The following is a 21,201-nucleotide window of genomic DNA, read 5'->3' on the forward strand; positions in this document are numbered from 1 at the left end:
AAAATGGAGGCATTTTGTTTTCTATTATAGTACAGATTTGCTTCAATCTGTGTGAAATGAGGGGCGCCGACTTTATTTATATCGGCCACATGACGTCTTACGTCATAATTTAGTGCCCTAAACAAACATTAAAGTCCATAGACTTGGCTGAAACGATTTAAGTCGTCTAAACAAATTGTAAATTGTAATATCCTCAAAGTCCATAGACTTGCCTGGCAAACGATTTACGTCATAAGTGCTCTAAATAAACATAAAAAATCCTATAGACTTGGCTGCCATAGGAGGTAATCTTCAAAAGCCATGCATTGGAAAAAATGCAATGGGGACAATAATTTTTTGAGGGCCCTCCTATGTCTAGCTTTGGAGGTTTATGTAAACACAAACATTGAAGACAAAAGTGAGGACACAGATTGTGATTGGCCAGAATGAGATGATGTATCAGGACGTATGATGATAACACGGGTGTGTGTGTTTTTTTTCATAAATAAATGTTAAATGTACTATCTATAGGCATACCTGGTCTCTTCTCTGCAGAGCTCTGGGGTCCCTGGACTCAGAGAAAGCCCTTCCACCAAGGGACCCATAGCCTGACATCTGGACTCCCTGCGGGAAGCCGGGCTGACCGTATGGGATTACACTCTCATCTGTAGATGACAATGTAACACCATTTACTTCAAATGACAGCTGTAATTATATGGGTCAAACCTTAAGTGAAAAGGGAATTCCTGTTTCAAGTGTAGACGGCCCAGGAGGATTTACATGTTATCAGTACAGTGTATATGTGTGTGTGTGTGTGTGTGTGTGTGTGTGTGTGTGTGCTGGCGTGCGTGTACAGTATATATACTGTACTGTACTGATTCACGTAACAATTTTCTCTCTGGATTGAGTTTTATTATGTGTAGCTGCCATATGTTTCTCCACTCGATGTTGAAATGGAATCAAACGTATAGGTTTTTATAAAATCATTAAATGCTTGGTCAACAAGCACATATTCAAAATATGCTTCCATGTTCAGTATGATGCAGTTGTTTTTCCTTTTAACAGCAGATTGTTTGCACTAAGTTATTTAGAAGGAGCCGTTTTGGAATTGCCTTTCTAATAGTAAATAATGCACTTATCCAGTTCCTTTTTTATCCCGAAGCTTTGACTGATCTGACCAGACAGATCTTCAAGGCAAATTATATTATATTATTATATTATTATATTAAGTCAATTCAATGTTTATAAAATAACGAATGTCTATTATATACCCAGATCCTCAAAGTATAGGGTTTACAGCACATGTCTGTTTTAGAGGCCATGTCCACATATTTCTTTTTTAAGTGACAGCTTTTTGGATAGCGTGTTCAGAGCGCTACACATACACAATTCTCAGCGGTTGAAGGAAGGTGGAGCTGGCAGCTCAAAAACTGTTCTGTGGACACGGCACTTTGCTGTTTCACCCCCTACTTTATGTCAGCACTCAGCATTGAATGATAACTTGACAGTAAGTAGGAATCACTGTTAAATCTGGGCATTACTTTTGATCTTTTCAAATGCATTCTTAAAATAAGTTAATTTTCTCCAGTCTGTGTAGGTAATAGCTTTCAGTGGTTAATCCAAAATGCGCTTCACCCTGCCGGCATGAAGTGCTGATATCTAATACTTTTATACCACTTCTCCATCTCCAATGATAACTTATGTTTTACATCTATCATAGTATTCAATCTGACAGCAACATTATGTGCCACATCACTCACAATTGCCCAGTGTACAGAATTGTAGCTACAATCAATGATTCAACTGTTACTTTGCCATATAATGTGAGGTGTCTTTTTCTTAATTAATTCAGCATACTCTACATTCTTGATTTTCTTGTTTCATTGGTTTATCTCACTTGAATGTTTGCTGTACCCAAAGTATACCAGCAATGCAGTAACATTGGCCATCTATCCATGTGACAATGTTTTTTATTGTTGTTTTGATAAAGTATCCTTGACCGGTAACGGGACTAAATGGCCCCCTCTCCCCCTTTGTCTCTTTCTCTCTCTTACTGATCAAGCTCTGGTCTGATGTCAGGCACAATAGAAGCCATTAACAAGGCCGATTTGTGCTGATGTCGGTATCTCCACATTTGAGCATAATCCTTTGTCCAGACATGCAGACCCACACACAGACAGATGAGTTGAAATGTATATACTGTGTAGAACTTACACAATGTTTTTGTTGTGAGATAATTACCAATTACCAACTACCAAAGCAAATGTACTGTATAATGTTATTCTGTACACACCCTGTGATAACCACTTTGAATGCCCTCTCCTCTGGGTCTGGGGTGAGTAGTATTCTTCCCTCCTCTCAATGTGGTGGGACTCGTGGGAGTCACTGTCACTCCCTTCGCTCCCTTCACTATCTTTTTGACTGCAACCCAACATATCGGCCAAGAGCTGCAGGGAGTCTGTAGGGCGTGGGTTTGGTGGAGGGGGCAGATCTGTGATTGAAAGTTGTTGATTAGTTATTCTGCAAAATGTACTGGACTAAATGTTGACTGCAGCAGTATTGCAAGTACATGCACAAGAATGAACTATGACCATGCATAAATGAGGAGCTTAAAAGCAATGTTGAATCATTGTTGCCTGATCAGGAAGTAGTAGTAAAGGTCCTATATTCAATTGATTTGAGTGAAAGTAGAAGTAGAAGTAGAATAAAGTAGAATATCACACAATGAATGGATGATGTACGATGATAAAGAGCGCCCCGCACTTCACACGGGTGTGAGTTTTTAAATCTCACCCACACTATTTGTCTGTGACCACACAGTGGTAATAGAGAGAATGGACGGACATTCAAAAGACTCTTGTTACCGACGTCCCAAATACAGAAAAGGTAAACAAGGGACCTGAAAGGGGCTAGAGGTTATGGCTGTGTCATAGTGACATGAGCATGATACCGTGGTCCACTGTCCTCCCTTAAAGCCAATTTTAATACAGGATTCAGGTAGCTACACAACTTGAAGTTCAACCAAAGGTCAGCATCGTTTGAAAACTGTATGTCTCTATGCTATCTCAGGCAGTCTGTAAGGCGGACGCACTACAAGCTATATTATGTCAGACCTGCTTGGCTGTGGAGTTCTCGCCTGAACTTGGGGGTTTTCTTCTTACTTCTGGATCTGTGTGCCAGAGCTGCAGGGAGGGACTCTGCTGCCAAAACAGGAGAATGTCCTAACAGGAAAGAACAGGGAATGTCATCCTCCTGGAAGATAACGGTACTATTCCACACAGACTGAATATTAGTACATTTATTCCCATTTACATGTTGAAACCATTTCTAACATGATAAAGAAGAAATTAAACTAAAAACGATCAAAGAGGATTTTAATGTGTATGTACGGTACAGTAGCCTCGGAGACAGCAGGCGTTTTGTTTTCAAAAGAAAGAATAAATGCCTGGCGAGATGTGGCCTCTCTCTCTCCTTTATTTATAATGATCATGCCAATTATGCAATTGCACGCACGCACGCACGCACGCACGCGTGCACACTTCCTTCAAGGCTGGTGAACCAATAGGGAGATGCCGTCCATTTCCAGCAGTAGACTGACCCGCCCCTCTATGCCCAGAACAGCACAAGCTGTGTATGACTGTGACATGACATGGTTCACTTTCAGGGAAGTCCCATTAAAAAGATATTGTAAACATCAGTGAACCAACAACTGATTGATGCCATGGCACAACAAACCTACCTTTCCCATTGTTCAACACAAACACCTCTCCCTTGACGCCATCTGCCCATTGGCTCATGTGGTAGAGACTGTGGTTGGACTTGCTGTCCTGAGAGTGGTAGAGGTGAGGGTCATCACTGGGCCTGTGCGAGTTCTTGGGGAGGAGAGGTGGCAGCGTGGACGTGGTGGACTCTAGCCTATACATGTAGCTTAGTTCATCTCCTTGACAGGCGAGGCTGGAGACCTCCTCCCTGGAGCTGTCTATTAGATAAGTCCTGACAGGCAGGGGCGGGCACCAGTCCTCATCGTCTTCATCAGAGCTGGAGGACAGATAGAAGCAGTCCCATGACTATGAGTATGAGTACGTATCTTTGAAGGATGAATATCAATCAGATACTATGTATCAAGGCCATTATAAAATATTAACCGCCAGATACAAGTGATACAACATTAACAGCCATTAGAATGATATTACCACCACCAAGTGACAAAATTCCATGTCGATTTAAGTGATACAAAAAAAAAGACCAATAGAAATCTACAGAGGACATGAACAACTCCAGTGATTTATGATGTCAGCTGTGATGCTGTCAGGCCTAATTTAATGGAGGACATGTCATTGAAATGGGAAACTACTAATCCAGACTGTCAGATGACGGCTAATGTCATTACAAAAGACAGAGCCCTGTCAGAAGCAGTGCCCCAAACCCAGCACCCACCCCCATCTTGTTCTGTCCACAATCTAATCTGTCAGAAATAGTTAGACACACTCAATGCGTGTATGACTTGTCCAATCTACCCGCTGCCCGCAGACACAACTAATAATAATCCCATAATTTCAAAATCTCCCCACGCAGCCACGCTCAAGCCTTCACCCACATCAACATTCTTGTCGAAAGATGTACAGTAGCAGACTTCTTTGGATAGTATAGCATAAGATAAGATAGGCTAACACTGTTCAACAAAGAGTCAAAAACTTCACAATAATAAACAATAAATACAGCAATAAACCATACAACAATAGATAGATACAGCAATTTGTTTTTAAACTGAGCAGAAGCCTTAACTAATATAATAATCACCTACAGAACTTGCTGAATAAGAATCAGAAAGAACACAGAGAAACATTGCTGGAGGACATGCTTATGGTGATAGATGGCCTTAATGTGTATTTTGAGACTACTCAACTGCTGTCCCATAGGAAAGTAGTTAGGGGTTACAGTCATAAACCCTACCTCTGTCTCTTCTTACTCTGGTCCATCTTTGTATGACCGCTGTCTATATTGGCTGGAACTGGCAGAGAAAGGACATCCATCCAGTTGAGAGTAGCATGTTTGGACAGAGAACCAATAGATCTCTGCTCACCCAGCTTGGCTATAGAAGGAGAGTTATTATGTTCAGACTCATCTTAGTATTCATTCATTAGGTTCAGGCATAGACCATTAAAGTACAAAACACTAGAGCAATCCAATGCACAATCCAATGTAAACCTGAGCGAGAATAAAGCATTTATTTATTTATTTTCTGAAATAGAAATATGTATATGTATTATTATATGTAGGAACCTGCTTTACCACTGTCTGCCTTGGTATAAGGACATTTGCCATATTCAGTCCCAGACTGACCAGACTGAAGTGTCCACTGGTCTAAATCCTGCTCCAGACCAACCCGGCCACTGCTGATGCTGCTGCCGTAGGGGTCATGACCCTGGGTGTAGGGCGTGTTGGAGTAAGTGTCGTAATAGGCCAGCAAGTCCTCCTCAGCTGTGTTAATGGTGCTGTAGATGGGACTGTCATTGGATGTCATACTGTACTTCTCAGGCTGGTTCTGATAGTTGCTGATACCTGCAGCAGGACAGTGGAGGACTTCTGTGAATACCGGTAGTTATAAGCTTCATAAGAGTCAACAATGAACTGTGTTGCCACATCACAAGTTTACAGGCGTAGAAGTGGGTGACATTCAGTGTGTTAGTCAAAGGAAATCCAGTGTTCTCAAAGAGCACCTATGGGCGGCCCCTGTAAAAAGGTTAAAGTCCCCCACCTATTTTTCTATACTATACAATTTATCCCTTATTTTCTAACGGTGTATATCAATGGTGTGTGTGTATGTGTATGTGTATATATATACACAGTATATATATACATATATATATATATATATATATATATATATATATATATATATATATATATATATATATATATATATTGTTTTCCTTTTTGTGTGTATATCTGTATGCCTTTAAATGTTCTGATGAACTGAAATTATGTAAACAAGTCTCAGTGCTTATTCTGGTTTTATCCTCTTAGCAGATTTTGTGTATTGACCTGTACTTTCATTGAACTGTACCCATTCTACAAACTGTTAATGAAATCAATCAATCAATTAGACACACTTCTACTTTTTTGGTTAAGAGGACCTTGAATTGTAAGTGTCACCAGCAGAGCACCCCCCCAGTCACCACACCTCCTCCTCTGTGGTTTCACGGATGGTAGGGACCATATATATATATATACACACACACACACACACAGAGATCATCCATTGACCTTCTCTGTGTAGGTAGGTGTTTAAAAATCTCACATTTGGACTCATCAGACTGTTTGTCTGATGAGTCAACAATGTGTTACTAACTATATAGTAGTCAAAGTATCTCTTCAGTAACAGGAGTGAATTTCCAGCTCCTTAGTAAAAAGAAAATGTCAGGATACCAATGATATCCAATCAGGAGAAATAACTCATACAGGATAGGATAAACAAGTGAAATGACAAATAAATGAGCAGACAAAATTGCACCTGGACCACTATATATTTGAAGCTGATAAATGGGTAGGCCTACTCTCTCCTGATTGGATAAAATCCACCAGAAATTTTATTTTTGCTTTATTAAAGTGCTGGAGAGGCCCCTGTTACTGAACAATGACTTTCAGTTAGGCAATTTCTGGAACTGGTCCTTTTAACATATTGATCCTCTGCTGCAGATATAACGCTGAGTCATATAACCTGTGGTGGTCCTCATGAGAGCCAATTTCATCATAGTGATTGATGGCTTTTGCAACTGCACTTGATGTTACTTTCAAAGTTCTTGAAATGTTCTGGATTGACTGACCTTCATGTCTTAACGTAATGATGGACTGTTGTTTCTCTTTGCTTAGGTGAGCTGTCCTTGGCATAATATAATATATTATCCCCCTACTGTAGTGCAGACAAAATAATGGTCTTTTACAAAATACGGATAGTTGTTATATATCGATTCTTCCTTGTAAAAACATATTATCTCAAACAAATTACAAATTAATTACACGTTAAATGTTACAAATAATTCCAAAAATATATATTTTTTATATATTTACTATTATTCTACACTACAGTGTGGAAAATAATACATAAAGAGAAACCCTTGAATGAGTAGGTGTAAACTGTATAAGGGAAGTAATTAATTAATTTAAGAAAAGATAATTTAATCAAGTGAATCAATGTATTCAAATTTAGGATTTTGAGGATTTTTACAATTTATTTGAGCATTTAACACTTTGAGGATTTAGATGTCAAACATCAAAAGCTTCACTTGAAAACCAAACTAGAAGCATCTAATGTCACAAAATAACATTCAGTTCAGTCCTAAACTCCTAATCCATTCTATAATATCAAATGTACTGTATTACTACTGCATTAAGATCACTTACCATTATAGTATCTCTCCGTGGAGTCTAGCTTGCAGTTGACAGATTCTCTACTGTTATGGGCAAGGTTTGGAGCTGGCCAAGAGTCTGCCAGCCAGGGGTAATTACCCATGTTCGATCCCAACAAACCAGTCCTGGAAAACAACACAGGAAAGTATAGCAATGCCTCAGATGTACTCAGATGTTAGCAATTCCACAATATACAAATACTCTCTTACAAAGTAAAAAGCCTGTATTAATTTTTATTTTTTTACTGGAGTAAAATTACAAATGTATTGGCATCAAAATATAGTTACAGTACCAAAAGTACTTAAATGTTTCTAAATGTTTCTAAAATAGCTAGCATATCTATTCTACAGTACATGGTTACAACGCACCACATCCCAATGTGTTGTGAGCTTGATCGGCTATTTTCAAATAGCCATTTTAGTTAAGAATGTATAAAACAAGTCTTAATCTAATCAGAAAAGTAACGACTAGTTACTATAGTTTAAAAATAAATGGGGGTAAAAAGTAAAATATTTGCCTCTGAGGCGTTAGTGGAGTACCTACAAGTCTAAAGTAGCCTAATGAAAAAGGGAAATACAGTACAAATACATTAATTCTTTTTACTTTCCACCACTGCTTATAACATACAGTAAACTGTCCAATGATTATATACAGTACCCTCCATTGATGATGAGACCAGACCCTTCACCTTGAATATAGCCAACTGGAAGAGGACAACAAGAAAAATCTAATTAGTTGACAATCCCAGACAGTAAGTAAGTGTGCTTTAGTTATTGAGCACAAGTCTTCCTCTGAGACTATTATAATGCAAATGCAACAACGTGTCACACTCAAGGGTACAGAAACAGTCTTTCCCATGTGGTCTCAGAGTATGCAGGTTTTAATTGCCATTCTATCAAGGCCATGTTGGTGATCCACATAGAATAGAAAGCTCACAAGTGATGCAAAAATATCATTTTGGACTACGGAGATGGAATTTCAAGTTGTACTATTTAGAGCCTCTGCTATCCATAATAAGACTACATAATAATGTAGTCAGTAGTAGAAATCTGGGCTACACTAATATAACAAGCCAAAGAGGAAAATTAAGAATGGTGTTATATTTTGATGGACAGACTGTCAGTGTCTGTCCATCAAAATATATAAAAAATCCATCCAATGATTAAAAAAAGAAATATGTGAGTGAGTGGTGAAAAACAACCATGCTGTTTTCGTGCAATAAATATGAATAAAAGAATAAGAGAAATAAGAGAAAACATCATCATGTGGTTATGGATGATATTATGTTCTAATCCAGTCGTTGCCAAACTTTTTGGCTCGGGACCCAAAAAATTAATCTGATGTCAGGACTCAAACTAGTGAAAATAGCAGATACACAAGCTTAACGTGTTGCGATGCTTGTAGAAAGTCTTCGATTTGAGACCAGAGGCTTTCTTCACCCTCCCAAGGACTGATTTTGGGAGTTAGCAGAGATGGAGAACGGTACTTGTAGAGAGGCTGGGGAATTGGGATTTGGCTTTACTTAATTGGGACTTGAAGGGGAGAAAATGTTTTTCTTTTGTCTTGAAGGGGCATGTTTTGCACAATAACATAGTCTTTTGACTCTTTTCATTATGTCTACCCACAATCTCTGTGATTCATACAGTACGTTTGTTTACCTCAGTCACTGATACTAAAATCTGATATTTTATTTTTTCTATGAACCTGTGACTTGACACCCATACTGTTATAAAACGACAATAAAAAAAAGAAAATTGAAAAGAAAGAAAGTATTCGATTTATTTTATTTAAAGGACCACTTCACCACATGTAAAATGTACATTTGTGGTTAGTGTTTCTTATGTATTGCACATTAAAAAATATTTTGTACTGTATGAAGACAAAAAAAATCTGTAACGCATTTCATATTTTAATACTCATAAGCCTTTTCCTGGATCAAGTGTTCCAACCCACCTATCTGACCACTTAACATGGCAGCCATCAATTGATTGTGTTGCAGCTTGGATCAATGAAACTAAGGCCCAGGCTACACGTATATGGATCTTTTGCTAAACACATTTTTTTGTGTGCGTTTGGGCCTTTCAGCCACACGCAAACAGCATTTTCGGCCACTCAAACGGAGGTTTTTGGAAACGGATAAATAAGTGAAGATATTCGAAAATATCCGGATCAGTGGATCTGTGTAGTCATGCGAAATGGAGCTTAAACGATGATGTCACCGCTTATTAGCGCATATCATTTTTACTATAATTAGGTGAGAAATGCAGCTTGTGCCTGCATGGAAACTACATGGATATCTTTTTTTTTTAAAGATATTTTTTTGTGGCTTACGCCTTTTATTGATTTTTGAAGGGACAGACAGTAGGCTGACAGGAAACGGGAGAGAGATGGGGGGATGACATGCAGTAAGGGCCGTGTCGGGCTCGGGAGTCGAACCCGCGGCACACTGCGACTGGATTACCAGTCAGGTGCCCAGACCGTTACGCCACGGCCTGGGCCACTACATGGATATCTATCCAATTGTTCATGTTTATCACTGTTAACAACTTTAAAACTTTATCATACTGTATGTTGCATCAACTGCAGCGAGCAAAGGCTCTGCTCTGCTGCATCCAATAATAAATATACTTCTATAGGTCTGACTCTGCTATTATTTTCTGTGCAGGACTTGCCAAGTCGCCAGAGCAATGGTAAAGTGTTAAATTATATGGAGAGAAAGGTCAAGAGTCGGGATTTGGAGATTTGTACACATAGTGTGACATGCTGACTGTCTGACGGACAATGAAAGAAATGTTCCACTTCCACTTACAATTTAGGTGCTGGCTTTTAAAATGCGGTACTTATTCCTTCATAAAAAAAAGATTGGCACCTCATAAGTGTAAATATAAAATCAAATATAGCCTACAATTGAAACCTGCTACTGCAGTGATTTTATCCTGTGTTCAATGCGTTTCTGCGTTTGTGTGTGGACTCAGATATCTCTGTCGTATGGGCAGGGATTCTTTCTAAAACGGAGGACGAACATATCCGTTTTGCAAAAGATCCATACAGTATACGTATAGCCTGGGCCTAACACAGTCTTGTTATATTATCATTCAAATCTTAGTGTTTTTTATTTGGGAGCCCACTTGCAATACATGGCATTGTACATAGTGTTGTAGTGTTGCTCTGTATGGTGCTATGGTGTTTAGGAATAAGAATAACACACCTGCAGGTGTATATGCGAAGGAAGTGGTATAGTGTCCAAGCTGCTTCCTCCTGCGGTGACGACAGTAAAGCCAACCACTGATGCCCATTAGGACCAACCATGAAGCCACGCCCAATCCTGCCATGAAGGCAGGCTGGCGGACAACACCTGTGATCTGCTCAGATAGGCTGAGTTTGCTGTCTTTCTTCACAGGAACAGATTTGTCCAATGGCAGGGCTGACAGGATTACGAAGAGAAAATCATTAATGCCAATTTCATGATGTAGCATTTAGCATATAGCTTAACATCATCATGCAACTTTAATTGACAGAAATTCAGTAGCTACAAGAAGTTATTATTAAACTGCGTTGGGGCCGTGTCCACACAAAGTCTGCCATGCATTTGATTTCTATGTTAAAGACTCGCTGGTCCACACCAGAGTACCACTCATTTGTGTCTGACAACCCGGTAATTTACGACCGAGTCCATGTTTACCATTATTTCAGCTAAGCTATTTGTGCTAATAACACATGAAAGGTCATTGGAGCACAGTTGATCGGTTTGAACGAGGCAGGTGTCAATAAATGCTATATGTGTTTTGTGTTGATATATGACCCCTTGGCTTTAGCGAACATGTGCCACTTTGAACTAGTCTTTTACAGCAATTTGCAATCATACTACAGGTATATACATTTTGTGAATGCCAATATAAATGTCATATCAGACATCACCAGTTAATTCACATGAAGATTCCACAATAGCATACTCCAGTTGTTGACTATCAGTCTATTCAGATTGTATCTAGCCATACAACAGTAGTGACTTACTGAGAAGGAGGTTGACAGGCGTGCTGTGGGCACCCACACCCAGGCTGGTGACAGCAGCCACCACAACACTGTAGTGGATGTCGGGCAGCAGGCCTGTCAGCAGGATAGACAGCACTGCCCCGTCCACTGTCCTGTTGATCTGGCTCTGTGCGTTACTTCCCAGACACCAGACCTGAGAACGATCAAACAATGACATTAAGCGTTTGGTGCAGGTGGGACGAAATCCGGGCACGGCGGAGACGTTTAGTCGTGACGTATTATCTTCCGTCGTGGCTTATTATTCAATACGTCGCAGCTTAAATAATAATTCGCCACGACTTAATAATAATTCGTCGCAGCGTTAAGAATCCGTCGTGGCGTGAGGACACGTCGCGGCTATAGCTACCCGTTTGCGACGTAATAGGTTGCCTTTGGTATTTTGCGGTGGTTTCCGTGGAGGGGTGCCACTAGGCCTTTTTCCGCGCGCATCGTGCCTGGGGATCGGCACCACCGCGTGCGCCTCGCCGGTCCGATTCCGTGGAGCCCTCCGCCGTCTCCAGGCGAGCCTGCGTTCAAGAGCTCTCACCTCTTTTGCGCACTGAAAAGAGCAGATCTACCCCTGGGGGGGTCCAGGGCCGGGCGGGCTCACGCGCCGTTATATTAATTTTCCGATGTGAATTTCACCCAGACTGGACTTGCTTCAGCAGCGCGGCAGCATGCTCCATAGTGACGTGACAATAACCCCTCCGCAGTGTCCACACACACACAAGCCACAAGGCAAGCACACTAAAATCTGGTCAAAACTATAAAGACTTTGAAACAACGTGTTTTACATTCTATCTCTCTTGCTCCGCGCCTAAACTCTCGTCCTCTCTCTCTCCTAATTATTGTGCAGCGCAGCTCTACACACACACACACACACACACACACACACACACACACACACACACACACACACACACACACACACACACACACACCGAGTACTAAGTAAGTAGCCTATAGGCTACGGCTCTAAAAACATTAAATACTGCGGGAGCATTATTACCACACTAAACAAAGTTGGATTTGTACATTGCAGAAAACTGCAGATACATAATGTAAGTGTTCTTATTATTGTCCGTCTACTCTGGGTTTTATAATGCAGCGTGAGTCCGCGATAGCCGATCTGCAAGCTCACAACGCGTTGCGCTGATTGACAGTGCACGTGCAGCAGCTACTGTATAAAATTATATTTAAGTAGGCTACTTTTTAGTGTGACGTCTGTGTGTTATTGACTTCTTGTTCCTTAATGTGGATTTATCAGAGCGATATAGTGCAGCTGTGAGTCAGTAGGCTGCTGCGTCCGTGCACCAATAGAGCGACCGCGGCGGCGGCACGCATGCTTGAAATATTAAGTGTGTCCGGGCGCGTGGGCCGATCGCCGGGCACGATGCGCGCGGAAAGGCATGCCTTTCAATACCACCAAATACCAAAGGCAAATTACGTCGCAAACGGGTAGATATAGCCCCGACGAGTGCCGCGACGAGACCTCACGCCACGACGGATTCTTAACGCTGCGACGAATTATTATTAAGTCGTGGCAAATTATTATCTATAGCCCGACGAGTGCCGCGACGAGTCCTCACGCCACAACGGATTCTTAACGCTGCGACGTATAATTTAAAACACGCTGCGACGTAAAAAAGAAGCCCCGACTTAAAATTATTCAGTCACAACCTAGGTCGAACGTCGTTCTGAGATTTCGCCCTCTCTCGTTTGGTGTTGTATGCAAATCAGGCATGTGTTGAACATATTATTTCTCTGTCATTATTTGTCATTTTAGTTTATTTAGTCACTATTAACATAATGCAAGTCAAATTACAGTATATTCCTTCTTTTATTTTACTGTGGACATATTTGAGACAATGCAGTTCCGTCACGTCGATTAGATTGATTAGACTCTAATCGTTAGAGCATATTTCTGTACACTGTGGAGAATGAAAGATGAAAGACAAAGAAGGGGGAATGAAATATGAAAAAGATCCAAATAACAACATAGTCAGCCCGGCCGACAGCTGCCAAACCAGGACACTCTCAAATTCGGGTTCCATGCAATCTGGTCACACAATGTTTTGTTATTGTTATCCCTGTCAGGCCAGAACGGCTGGGGGTGGGGAATATGTTTTCGTTCCTGTGAGTGCATTCGTCCGTCCGATTCACATTTGGCCTATAATTCTTGTCATACAATCAAAACAATTTCCCCCTGGATTCAACTCTTTGACCTCATGATGCAACTCTTTTCCACAAAATTAAGAACAAACGGCCTCATGAGTCATATCATCAAAAAGGGTTTTGATACTCCATATGCTTTCAACTGCAATTGCCTTCATACAGAGGGCAGTGCCTATTTCAATGCCATGTATCATCATGTATCATACCCGAGTTTGAATCACATGTTGAGGGGCCGCTGGCGCACCTCCAAAGACATTTCTACTTCTGCCCAAAGGGCTATTTCCCCTGCAGCTTCCTTGTGTCCTGACAACTGCATCCCAAGACTGACACGGCCCTGGGTAAGCAACCCAGGCCTGTTCTAGTTTGTACTGATTTTTATCAGAACACAGATCTGATGACAAAGATAGAGGACAGTTTTATGTTTCACTGGAACAACGGCTGACAGATGATGGTCGGTGTGGTCTGTTCATATGTTAATTATTATTATTAACAGTTGGCCAAACATACAAATGAGCATGCACACTATTCCATTCCTCCACATGCTTTTAGAACATCACTACTAATAAGACATAATGATTCAGCTGGGTAATGAGCTTGGCATAAATGTTCAGCTGACAAAATGATATTCCCTCTCATAAACAAGTGCCTGTCTTGACAGCAGGTATAATGGAATAGCTATTGATTGTCGTCTTCCAAGCCGTATTGACAGCATTGGACAAGCTGTTCATGGAATAGATTACGAGCCGTTTGCTTCTCAGAGGATATTAACTGTGCCCTTACCAATCTTCCATTTTACTGTTAGAAATAAACACTAGAGACCCTTACCTATCTTCCATTTTACTGTTAGAAATAAACACTAGAGAGGTGACCCGATAGCTGAATGGTTGGGCCGCATACCACATGGGCTTTATTGCCTGACGGCGGGTCCCTGGTTCGGTTCTGGGCCAGCTGCATGTCACTCCCCTGCTCTCTCTCTGTGTTCCCTGTCTTTTTACACTGTAAATCTATCAAATAGAGGCTCAGGAAAAGCAAAATAATAATAATACTTGACGCTAGAGAAGAAGGCTGTGTTTTGCTTGTAATTCTGTTATTTTTTACTAGCACTGACGTAGGTGGTAAAAGGGTAAATGGCCTGCATTTCAGAGTGCCTTTATCCAAAGTGCTATTCACCGATAAACACACATTCACACACAGGCAACCATGCAAGGCACCAGCCAACCTGCTCACCGGGAACAGTTGGAGGTTCACGGTTTTGCTCAAAAACACTTCAGTCAGGACAATTCAAGAATGGATGGAATATATATTTATTGAATATAAGATGAGCAATATATTTATTATGGTTTGGCGATGTATTGGATCTGCTTTTTAGGTACTCAGATCAAGCGCATCAGTCCCGACCATAGGGACTCTGAATCCCCCATACCTAGCAGGTTTGTATACAGCAGTGCGCTGATACAGCAGCAGCAAGCAAGCAAGCAAGACGAGGAATGCAAACCTCCGGTTAAAGTAGCCGGTATGAGATGGAGTGAGTGTGTGATTGTTTGAGTGAATCATGTGAATGAGAGCCTGATCCTGAGGCGGCCCAATTAACGGCCGGCAGCAACTGCACTGAGGTTCCCTGACTGAACTTGCTCTATGCATGTTTACGACAGGCACAAATGCTCATTTTGACATGAAGCCAGAAGGAACCGCAGATCGAACCATATAGGAACCGGCTTGCAGTTCACCAGACACCTCTACCTCCTGAGCCTTAGTAAAGCCTGATTTATACTTAGTCACGCCGGTGTCTTGCACTAAAAAGAACAGATCTGCAAGCACCCAATGCTGTGACACTTTGTGAGCTTGTAGAGTGTTCAGACTACAGTCTTACCTTGTACTCTTGGACGATGCCACTCTGAATGTTATAGGGCGGAGGCTCCCAGGATACACTGATGCTGGAGCTGTTGCTGAGCTGTACTACCGAAACAGCCTGGGGAGATGAACTCGGGACTGGACAAACAATGATAAAAAAAGATTTAACAGGGGCCAGGATGAGCAACCTGGTGACCAATGATATGATGTCATCAAGTCATCAGATGATTATTCAGAACAGGAATGATACAAATCGTGAACCTAGTATTGTGATTCGCATCACATCGTATCGTGAGTTGAATGAATTGTTACATGCCTAATACTATATAGTACTGTGCTACACACAGGAACTTTGCTGTGGGGTTCTTACCCTCTTCTGCTGTCCGCAGCAGGACCATAGGACTGTCAAGTCCCTGCAACTCGTTGAAGTACGGCCGCATCTTAACCTCATACTCTGTATCGCTACACAGGCCTATTAGGATGGTGCCGAGTTCAGGAGTGGCCTTTACGTCCTGAACCAGCCAGGAGCTGCCAACGGTCCGGTACATCAGACGATAGCCCTGAATGTACTGAGATTGATGGACCACCTAAAGGATGGTAAAAACACAAGAAGATATGTGCAGAAATATTTCTTAGAATAATTTTTATTCTTCAACAATGTAATACTTTCACAAGCTGTTCTTTCAACTCACTGTCCAAGAAATCTTGGCACTGGATGGCGAGAGGACCATGGGCTTCTGCAGATAGACAGAAACGGCCCCTAATTCCCTCTGTACCTGTCTGTGGTCCACACCTTGCTCTGTAGGACTCCCATCTGAAAATAAAAAACAAAGAATTGCAAACTAGGCCAAGAAATAAATAAATAGGGGCTGGTAGGCATAAAGCTTTTGAATCAATTCCAACAACGCTCAGCATAGTGAGGTGTCATGCTGGGGAAGCAATTAGTTTTTACACCTTATGAATGCATTTTTCTGCAGGTTTTTCAAACCATGTTGGCTTATAAAGCCTTCCGCTTTGCATACAGTACCTGCAGCAACATTGCAATTACACTGCAGAATTGTCCATCTCAACAATGGTGTGTCTTAAAATGTTATTTATTTTTAACCAAGTTCCTGTCTACCGGTATGTTGTTAACAGCATTTCATGAATCACTACTTGCATCAGTACAATTCATCTGGTTGCCTGGTTCTAAGATTTCCTACAAACAAGTGGCAGCTTATTAAATCAAATCAAATCAAATCAAATGTATTTATAGGGCACGTTTTAAAACAACCAAGGTTGACCAAAGTGCTGTACATCAGTGGCAAAGGCAAGAGAACACAGAATGTAAACGAGAAACACAATAAAAAAATTACAAAAATATAAGCATGAAAGGTTAAAATAAGCAAAACAAAAAAAAGAGCTAAGATACAGAAAAACCTAAAATGGACTCAAGAGGGATTAAAAGTCAGGGAGAAGAGAGGAGTCTTAAGGTGAGACTTAAAAACATTAATGGATGAGGCAGATCGAATGTGAAGGGGCAAGCTCTTCCAGAGCCTGGGATCTGCAGCCGCGAAAGAGCGTGCGCCCCTAGTGCTTTTGTTGATTATGCAGCCCTCTAGCAGTACCTGATCAGCGGAGCGCAGAGCTCTAGCCGGGGTGTAGGGTTTTACGAGCTCGGAGAGGTATTCGAGGGCCAGCCCATTTAAACATTTAAAAGTAAATAAAAGGACTTTAAAATCGATTCTAAAAGAAACCGGAGCCAGTGAAGGGAGGCCAGCACGGGGGTTATATGTTCTCTCTTTTTAGTACCAGTTAGTAGGCGAGCAGCAGCGTTCTGGACCAGTTGCAGTCGTCTAATTGCAGACTGTTCGATGCCAATGTATAGTGAATTACAATAGTCTAACCTGGAAGAAGATTTCCATCACACAACAGTGATGGATGATTTGCAAACTTACCCTGCGTTCTGACAGGCTCGGAGATTGGGCTGGGGTCACTAAGGCCATAGGAATTGACTGCGCGGACAATGAACAGATAAACCGTGTTGGGTAACAGTCCGATAATGGTGTGCTTCTCCTGCTTTACATGGTCTGCTACGGTCTGCCAGGCGCTGCCCACTGATTGGCTGAAAAACAAGAAAACAGTGAGAACCAATTATATGAAAATGGCTAAATCAATGGCTAAATTAAAATGTACAATTTAGGCATTTATCAGATGCAGACATTGCAGAGCAATTTACAGTAAACAAGGTAAACACGAGGTGCATAGAAATAGTAATCTAGGATCATAGGTAAACCAATAAACTATCATCAGTCTAAACAGTCTAATATAAAAAAGATCTGAAACGTCACACTATAAGATGCCAGGTCTACAAAGAAATCTGTCTACATAACATGCTAAATTACTTTTTAGCCTTTGCATAAGCCTGCAAGGTTATGAAGATGAATTTTCCTTCAAAATTTTTATCCCACGAATTACTTCCATGAGAGTGGGAGAGGTGGTTTGCTTTAGCAGACAGTTTGAGGGTCCAATGGAGTGTTTTTCCGAAGCGCTTTTTACTACTTTTCATTGGTTCAATATTTTCTAAACAATACACCGATGTAAAGGGTGTTCAATAGCACTGATTTATAAAATAATTTTAAAAAAAACCCCTCAAAAATGGAGTTAGGCGGTTTCCTCCCGACAGCAACGATATATAACTGTTGTCTTCTAGAGAATCAGCTTTGATTCTCCATTTGATAGCCAGCACTATTTAAAGACACCATAATGAGGAGCCGTGGGAAGTGTTGCATAAGTCATCCATCCTCCATCTATCCAACATTATTTAACCCATTTATAGAGCGTCGCAGTCCTGCCCCCTCGAGAGACCCGGAAAATAATTCCCAGTTTATTTTCCTCAGACTTTTCAGAAAGTATTTATTTAAAGACGTTTCCGCCGCGGACAAAGCCAACTCTTGTCGTGACAAATCATGACAATAAACACAATGTTTTGGGCCAAACAAATAATTAGAAAGTAGAAAAAAACGGCAGCTTACAACACTTTCTTTGTTGTTTTTCTTCTTTGTAATTATTTGTTTGGTCCAAAATATTGTGTTTGTTGTCATGATTTGTCACGACTCGAGTTGGCTTCGTACGATGCTTAAAAGGCCTTTAAATAAAGACTTTTTGAAATGTCTATGGGAAAAATGCATTGGGATTAATTTCCTGTGCCTGGTGTCGTCATGAAAGGGGGCGGGACTGCGACGCTCTATAGTCATGTATTGTAAAGTAGAAATGACAAGACACGAGGTAACATGAAACTTGTTTATGGTGCTGATGGCTGAAAAATAAAGTAAAAAAATAACTGCAGGTAGTGTGTATGGAAATAAATGTGTATTATATAATGGGAACACCCCCAACTCTCTTAACTGTTGGGTATTTTTGGGTATATTTCTGGATTTATTGAAGGCCTTTGATACAGTCAATTATGATATATTGTTAAAGAAAGTGAAGTACTATGGTTTCCAATGTCACATTATAAAATGGCTTCAGAGTTATGTATTTGATCGAGAACAATATGTTTCCATAAAAGGTATAGTTTCACGATGCTTCCTTCTGGAGTCCCCCAGGGGTTGATTTTGGGTCCCTTATTATTTCTTATTTACATTAATGATTTGCCTTCTGTTTGTCGTAGGCGTTTTCCTATACTTTTTGCTGATGACACCAGTTGAATCATAACACACAGCGACCTTCATTCCCTCAAATCAGAGGCGAATGAAGGCATGGAACAAATGTCTACAATATGGTTCAGAGCAAATAAGTTATCCTTAAATATAAAAGTATAAAATGTGGTGAAAAAAGCTAAAACATATTGTACAGATACTTGTAAAATCACTATTAATGATACACTGAGATATCTCTCCTCTCCTCTATAAAATTGTTAGGAGTTTTAGTAGATGAGAAACTCAGCTGGAAAGAACACATCAATATAGTTTCCAACAAAGTTTCTAGATCGCTTGGTGTCATCAAAAAAAATAGTGGTCTGGTCAATCAAAACTGTTTGCTTACTTTATATTACAGCTTGATTTATTTATTTATTACCCACATTTAACATACTAGACCTGTACATGCCCATCGCAGTCGGCCACCGGCCTACTTGGGAACAATGCAACTTGGGAACCTAATGATATACATTGTCATAGCACCCATTTTAACTGTCAGCCGGTGTCCCACATGGATATATGTGTGTGAAGACAGCAAACTGAAACGTGTACTTCATTCATGTACATCACTTGTTATATAGTTTATTATAGTTTGTATTCTCTTCTCGTCTCTAATCATGTCTTAGATTATGAAGTATTTTGAATCATGTTGTAGATTTTATATATATTTTTATATACTGCAATCATGTCTTCTGGAAATTATTTATGTCTTGTTATAATGTCTTCATTGTATTTTATATAGCTAGAGGCCTCGTACAGTATAAGCCCCCAGGGCTTCTTGCCTCCTCCTGGCACTTTCTCTTTTTTATTTGATGATATGATTTAACAAGCCGGAGTCTTGTTCGTTATCGGAATCAACCAGACAAATCCACCAACTAAGAACGGCCATGCACCACCACCCACAGAATCGAGAAAGAGCTACTGTCACTTTCTGTGTCCGGGTCGGGTGAGCTTCCCCGTGTTGAGTCAAATTAAGCCGCAGGCTCCACTCCTGGTGGTGCCCTTCCGTCAATTCCTTTAATATAATACAAATGCCCCCGGCCGTCTCTCTTAATGTATTGCTCTATACTATGCTAAACAAAAATGTAATCAAAAATTCAAATCAAATCAAAACTGTTCAGCCTGTTGTGATCCCAAAAGTGATCCTTATTCTTTCCTCGTATACAGAGGATTTCGGACTGAGTCTACTGCACTATATGTGGCGCGTGCAACCCTGTGCGTGCGTGTGTGGCTGCCCATGTGGCCTATATCCTTACTCTGATTCTATAATGAGTGAATTCTACAACTGGTCTAGTGCGCCCCTCCATTGCCCGAGGACAAGACAGAGCTGGTGAGCTGACCACTGCAATATCTGTCCTCTCTCACTTTGTGGTCTAGGGTTTTATTTACCATGCTGTTCCTTGTTTTCTATGGGTGATATAGTAGCTGTGTAATGCTGCAGCTCTGTTTCACTTTGCATCACCTCACAACTCTTGCTCTCCTTCTGGCACACATGAATCACCCCCAAGATGTAATGATGCTAAGTGAATAATATGCTCTTGCTCTAGAAACAATCTCATAAATCTCAAAATAGACATAGCTGAATCATATAGTACAATAGCTGAAGCTGGCTTAAAGGACCATACTGCAGACTGCACCACCGTCAACGCATGTCATTGTCACAGCTTGCCTTCAACCATATCGTACATAAAGATAGGCCATTTTCCCGATCATGGCTTGATCCTTGATTTCACATTTGTTTAAAGTTTCTCCAAAGCCATTCAAATGTTACCGAACTTACTCAACCATTCTAGCCATTGGAAAAACATAAATGCATGGGGATAATAAGTCACCATTCAAGCCACAAGGACATCATTTAGGTTTTAAGGAATACTGCATATTTTACTTTCCAAATGAATCTGCACTTTAAATTACATTAAAAAGAAACAATGTAATAACTGACAGAAAATAACCCCAAGTTGATTTTCATACTGTACTGAAATGTATGGAATCCAATGGCTTTCCTCAAAAATAAAACAAGCTTTGGAAAATGGTCCTCAATAATACTGGGAATGAGTCGTGGCTAATGGGCTAA

At 40.6% G+C, this 21,201-nt stretch overlaps 1 protein-coding gene across 1 annotated transcript in view; it reads right to left on the reverse strand.

Moving 5' to 3' along the window:
• The window catches only part of LOC310864168 (roundabout homolog 2), a 61,748-nt gene that overhangs the window by 3,810 nt on the left and 36,737 nt on the right, over positions 1–21,201 (reverse strand). Inside the window, exons 12-25 of the mRNA XM_083772751.1 lie at positions 17,385–17,551; positions 16,140–16,261; positions 15,818–16,034; positions 15,467–15,585; positions 11,404–11,575; positions 10,598–10,813; positions 8,047–8,092; positions 7,384–7,514; positions 5,272–5,541; positions 4,933–5,071; positions 3,719–4,017; positions 3,093–3,200; positions 2,273–2,470; positions 517–644 (exon numbers count right to left, since the gene is read on the reverse strand). Of these exons, the coding sequence (XP_083628877.1) occupies positions 517–644; positions 2,273–2,470; positions 3,093–3,200; positions 3,719–4,017; positions 4,933–5,071; positions 5,272–5,541; positions 7,384–7,514; positions 8,047–8,092; positions 10,598–10,813; positions 11,404–11,575; positions 15,467–15,585; positions 15,818–16,034; positions 16,140–16,261; positions 17,385–17,551 (2,332 nt within the window). The remainder of the gene's footprint in view (positions 1–516; positions 645–2,272; positions 2,471–3,092; positions 3,201–3,718; positions 4,018–4,932; positions 5,072–5,271; positions 5,542–7,383; positions 7,515–8,046; positions 8,093–10,597; positions 10,814–11,403; positions 11,576–15,466; positions 15,586–15,817; positions 16,035–16,139; positions 16,262–17,384; positions 17,552–21,201) is intronic.

The sequence above is a fragment of the Protomyctophum parallelum genome (genome assembly GCF_964188405.1).
Source record: "Protomyctophum parallelum genome assembly, chromosome: 9".
NCBI lineage: Eukaryota > Metazoa > Chordata > Actinopteri > Myctophiformes > Myctophidae > Protomyctophum > Protomyctophum parallelum.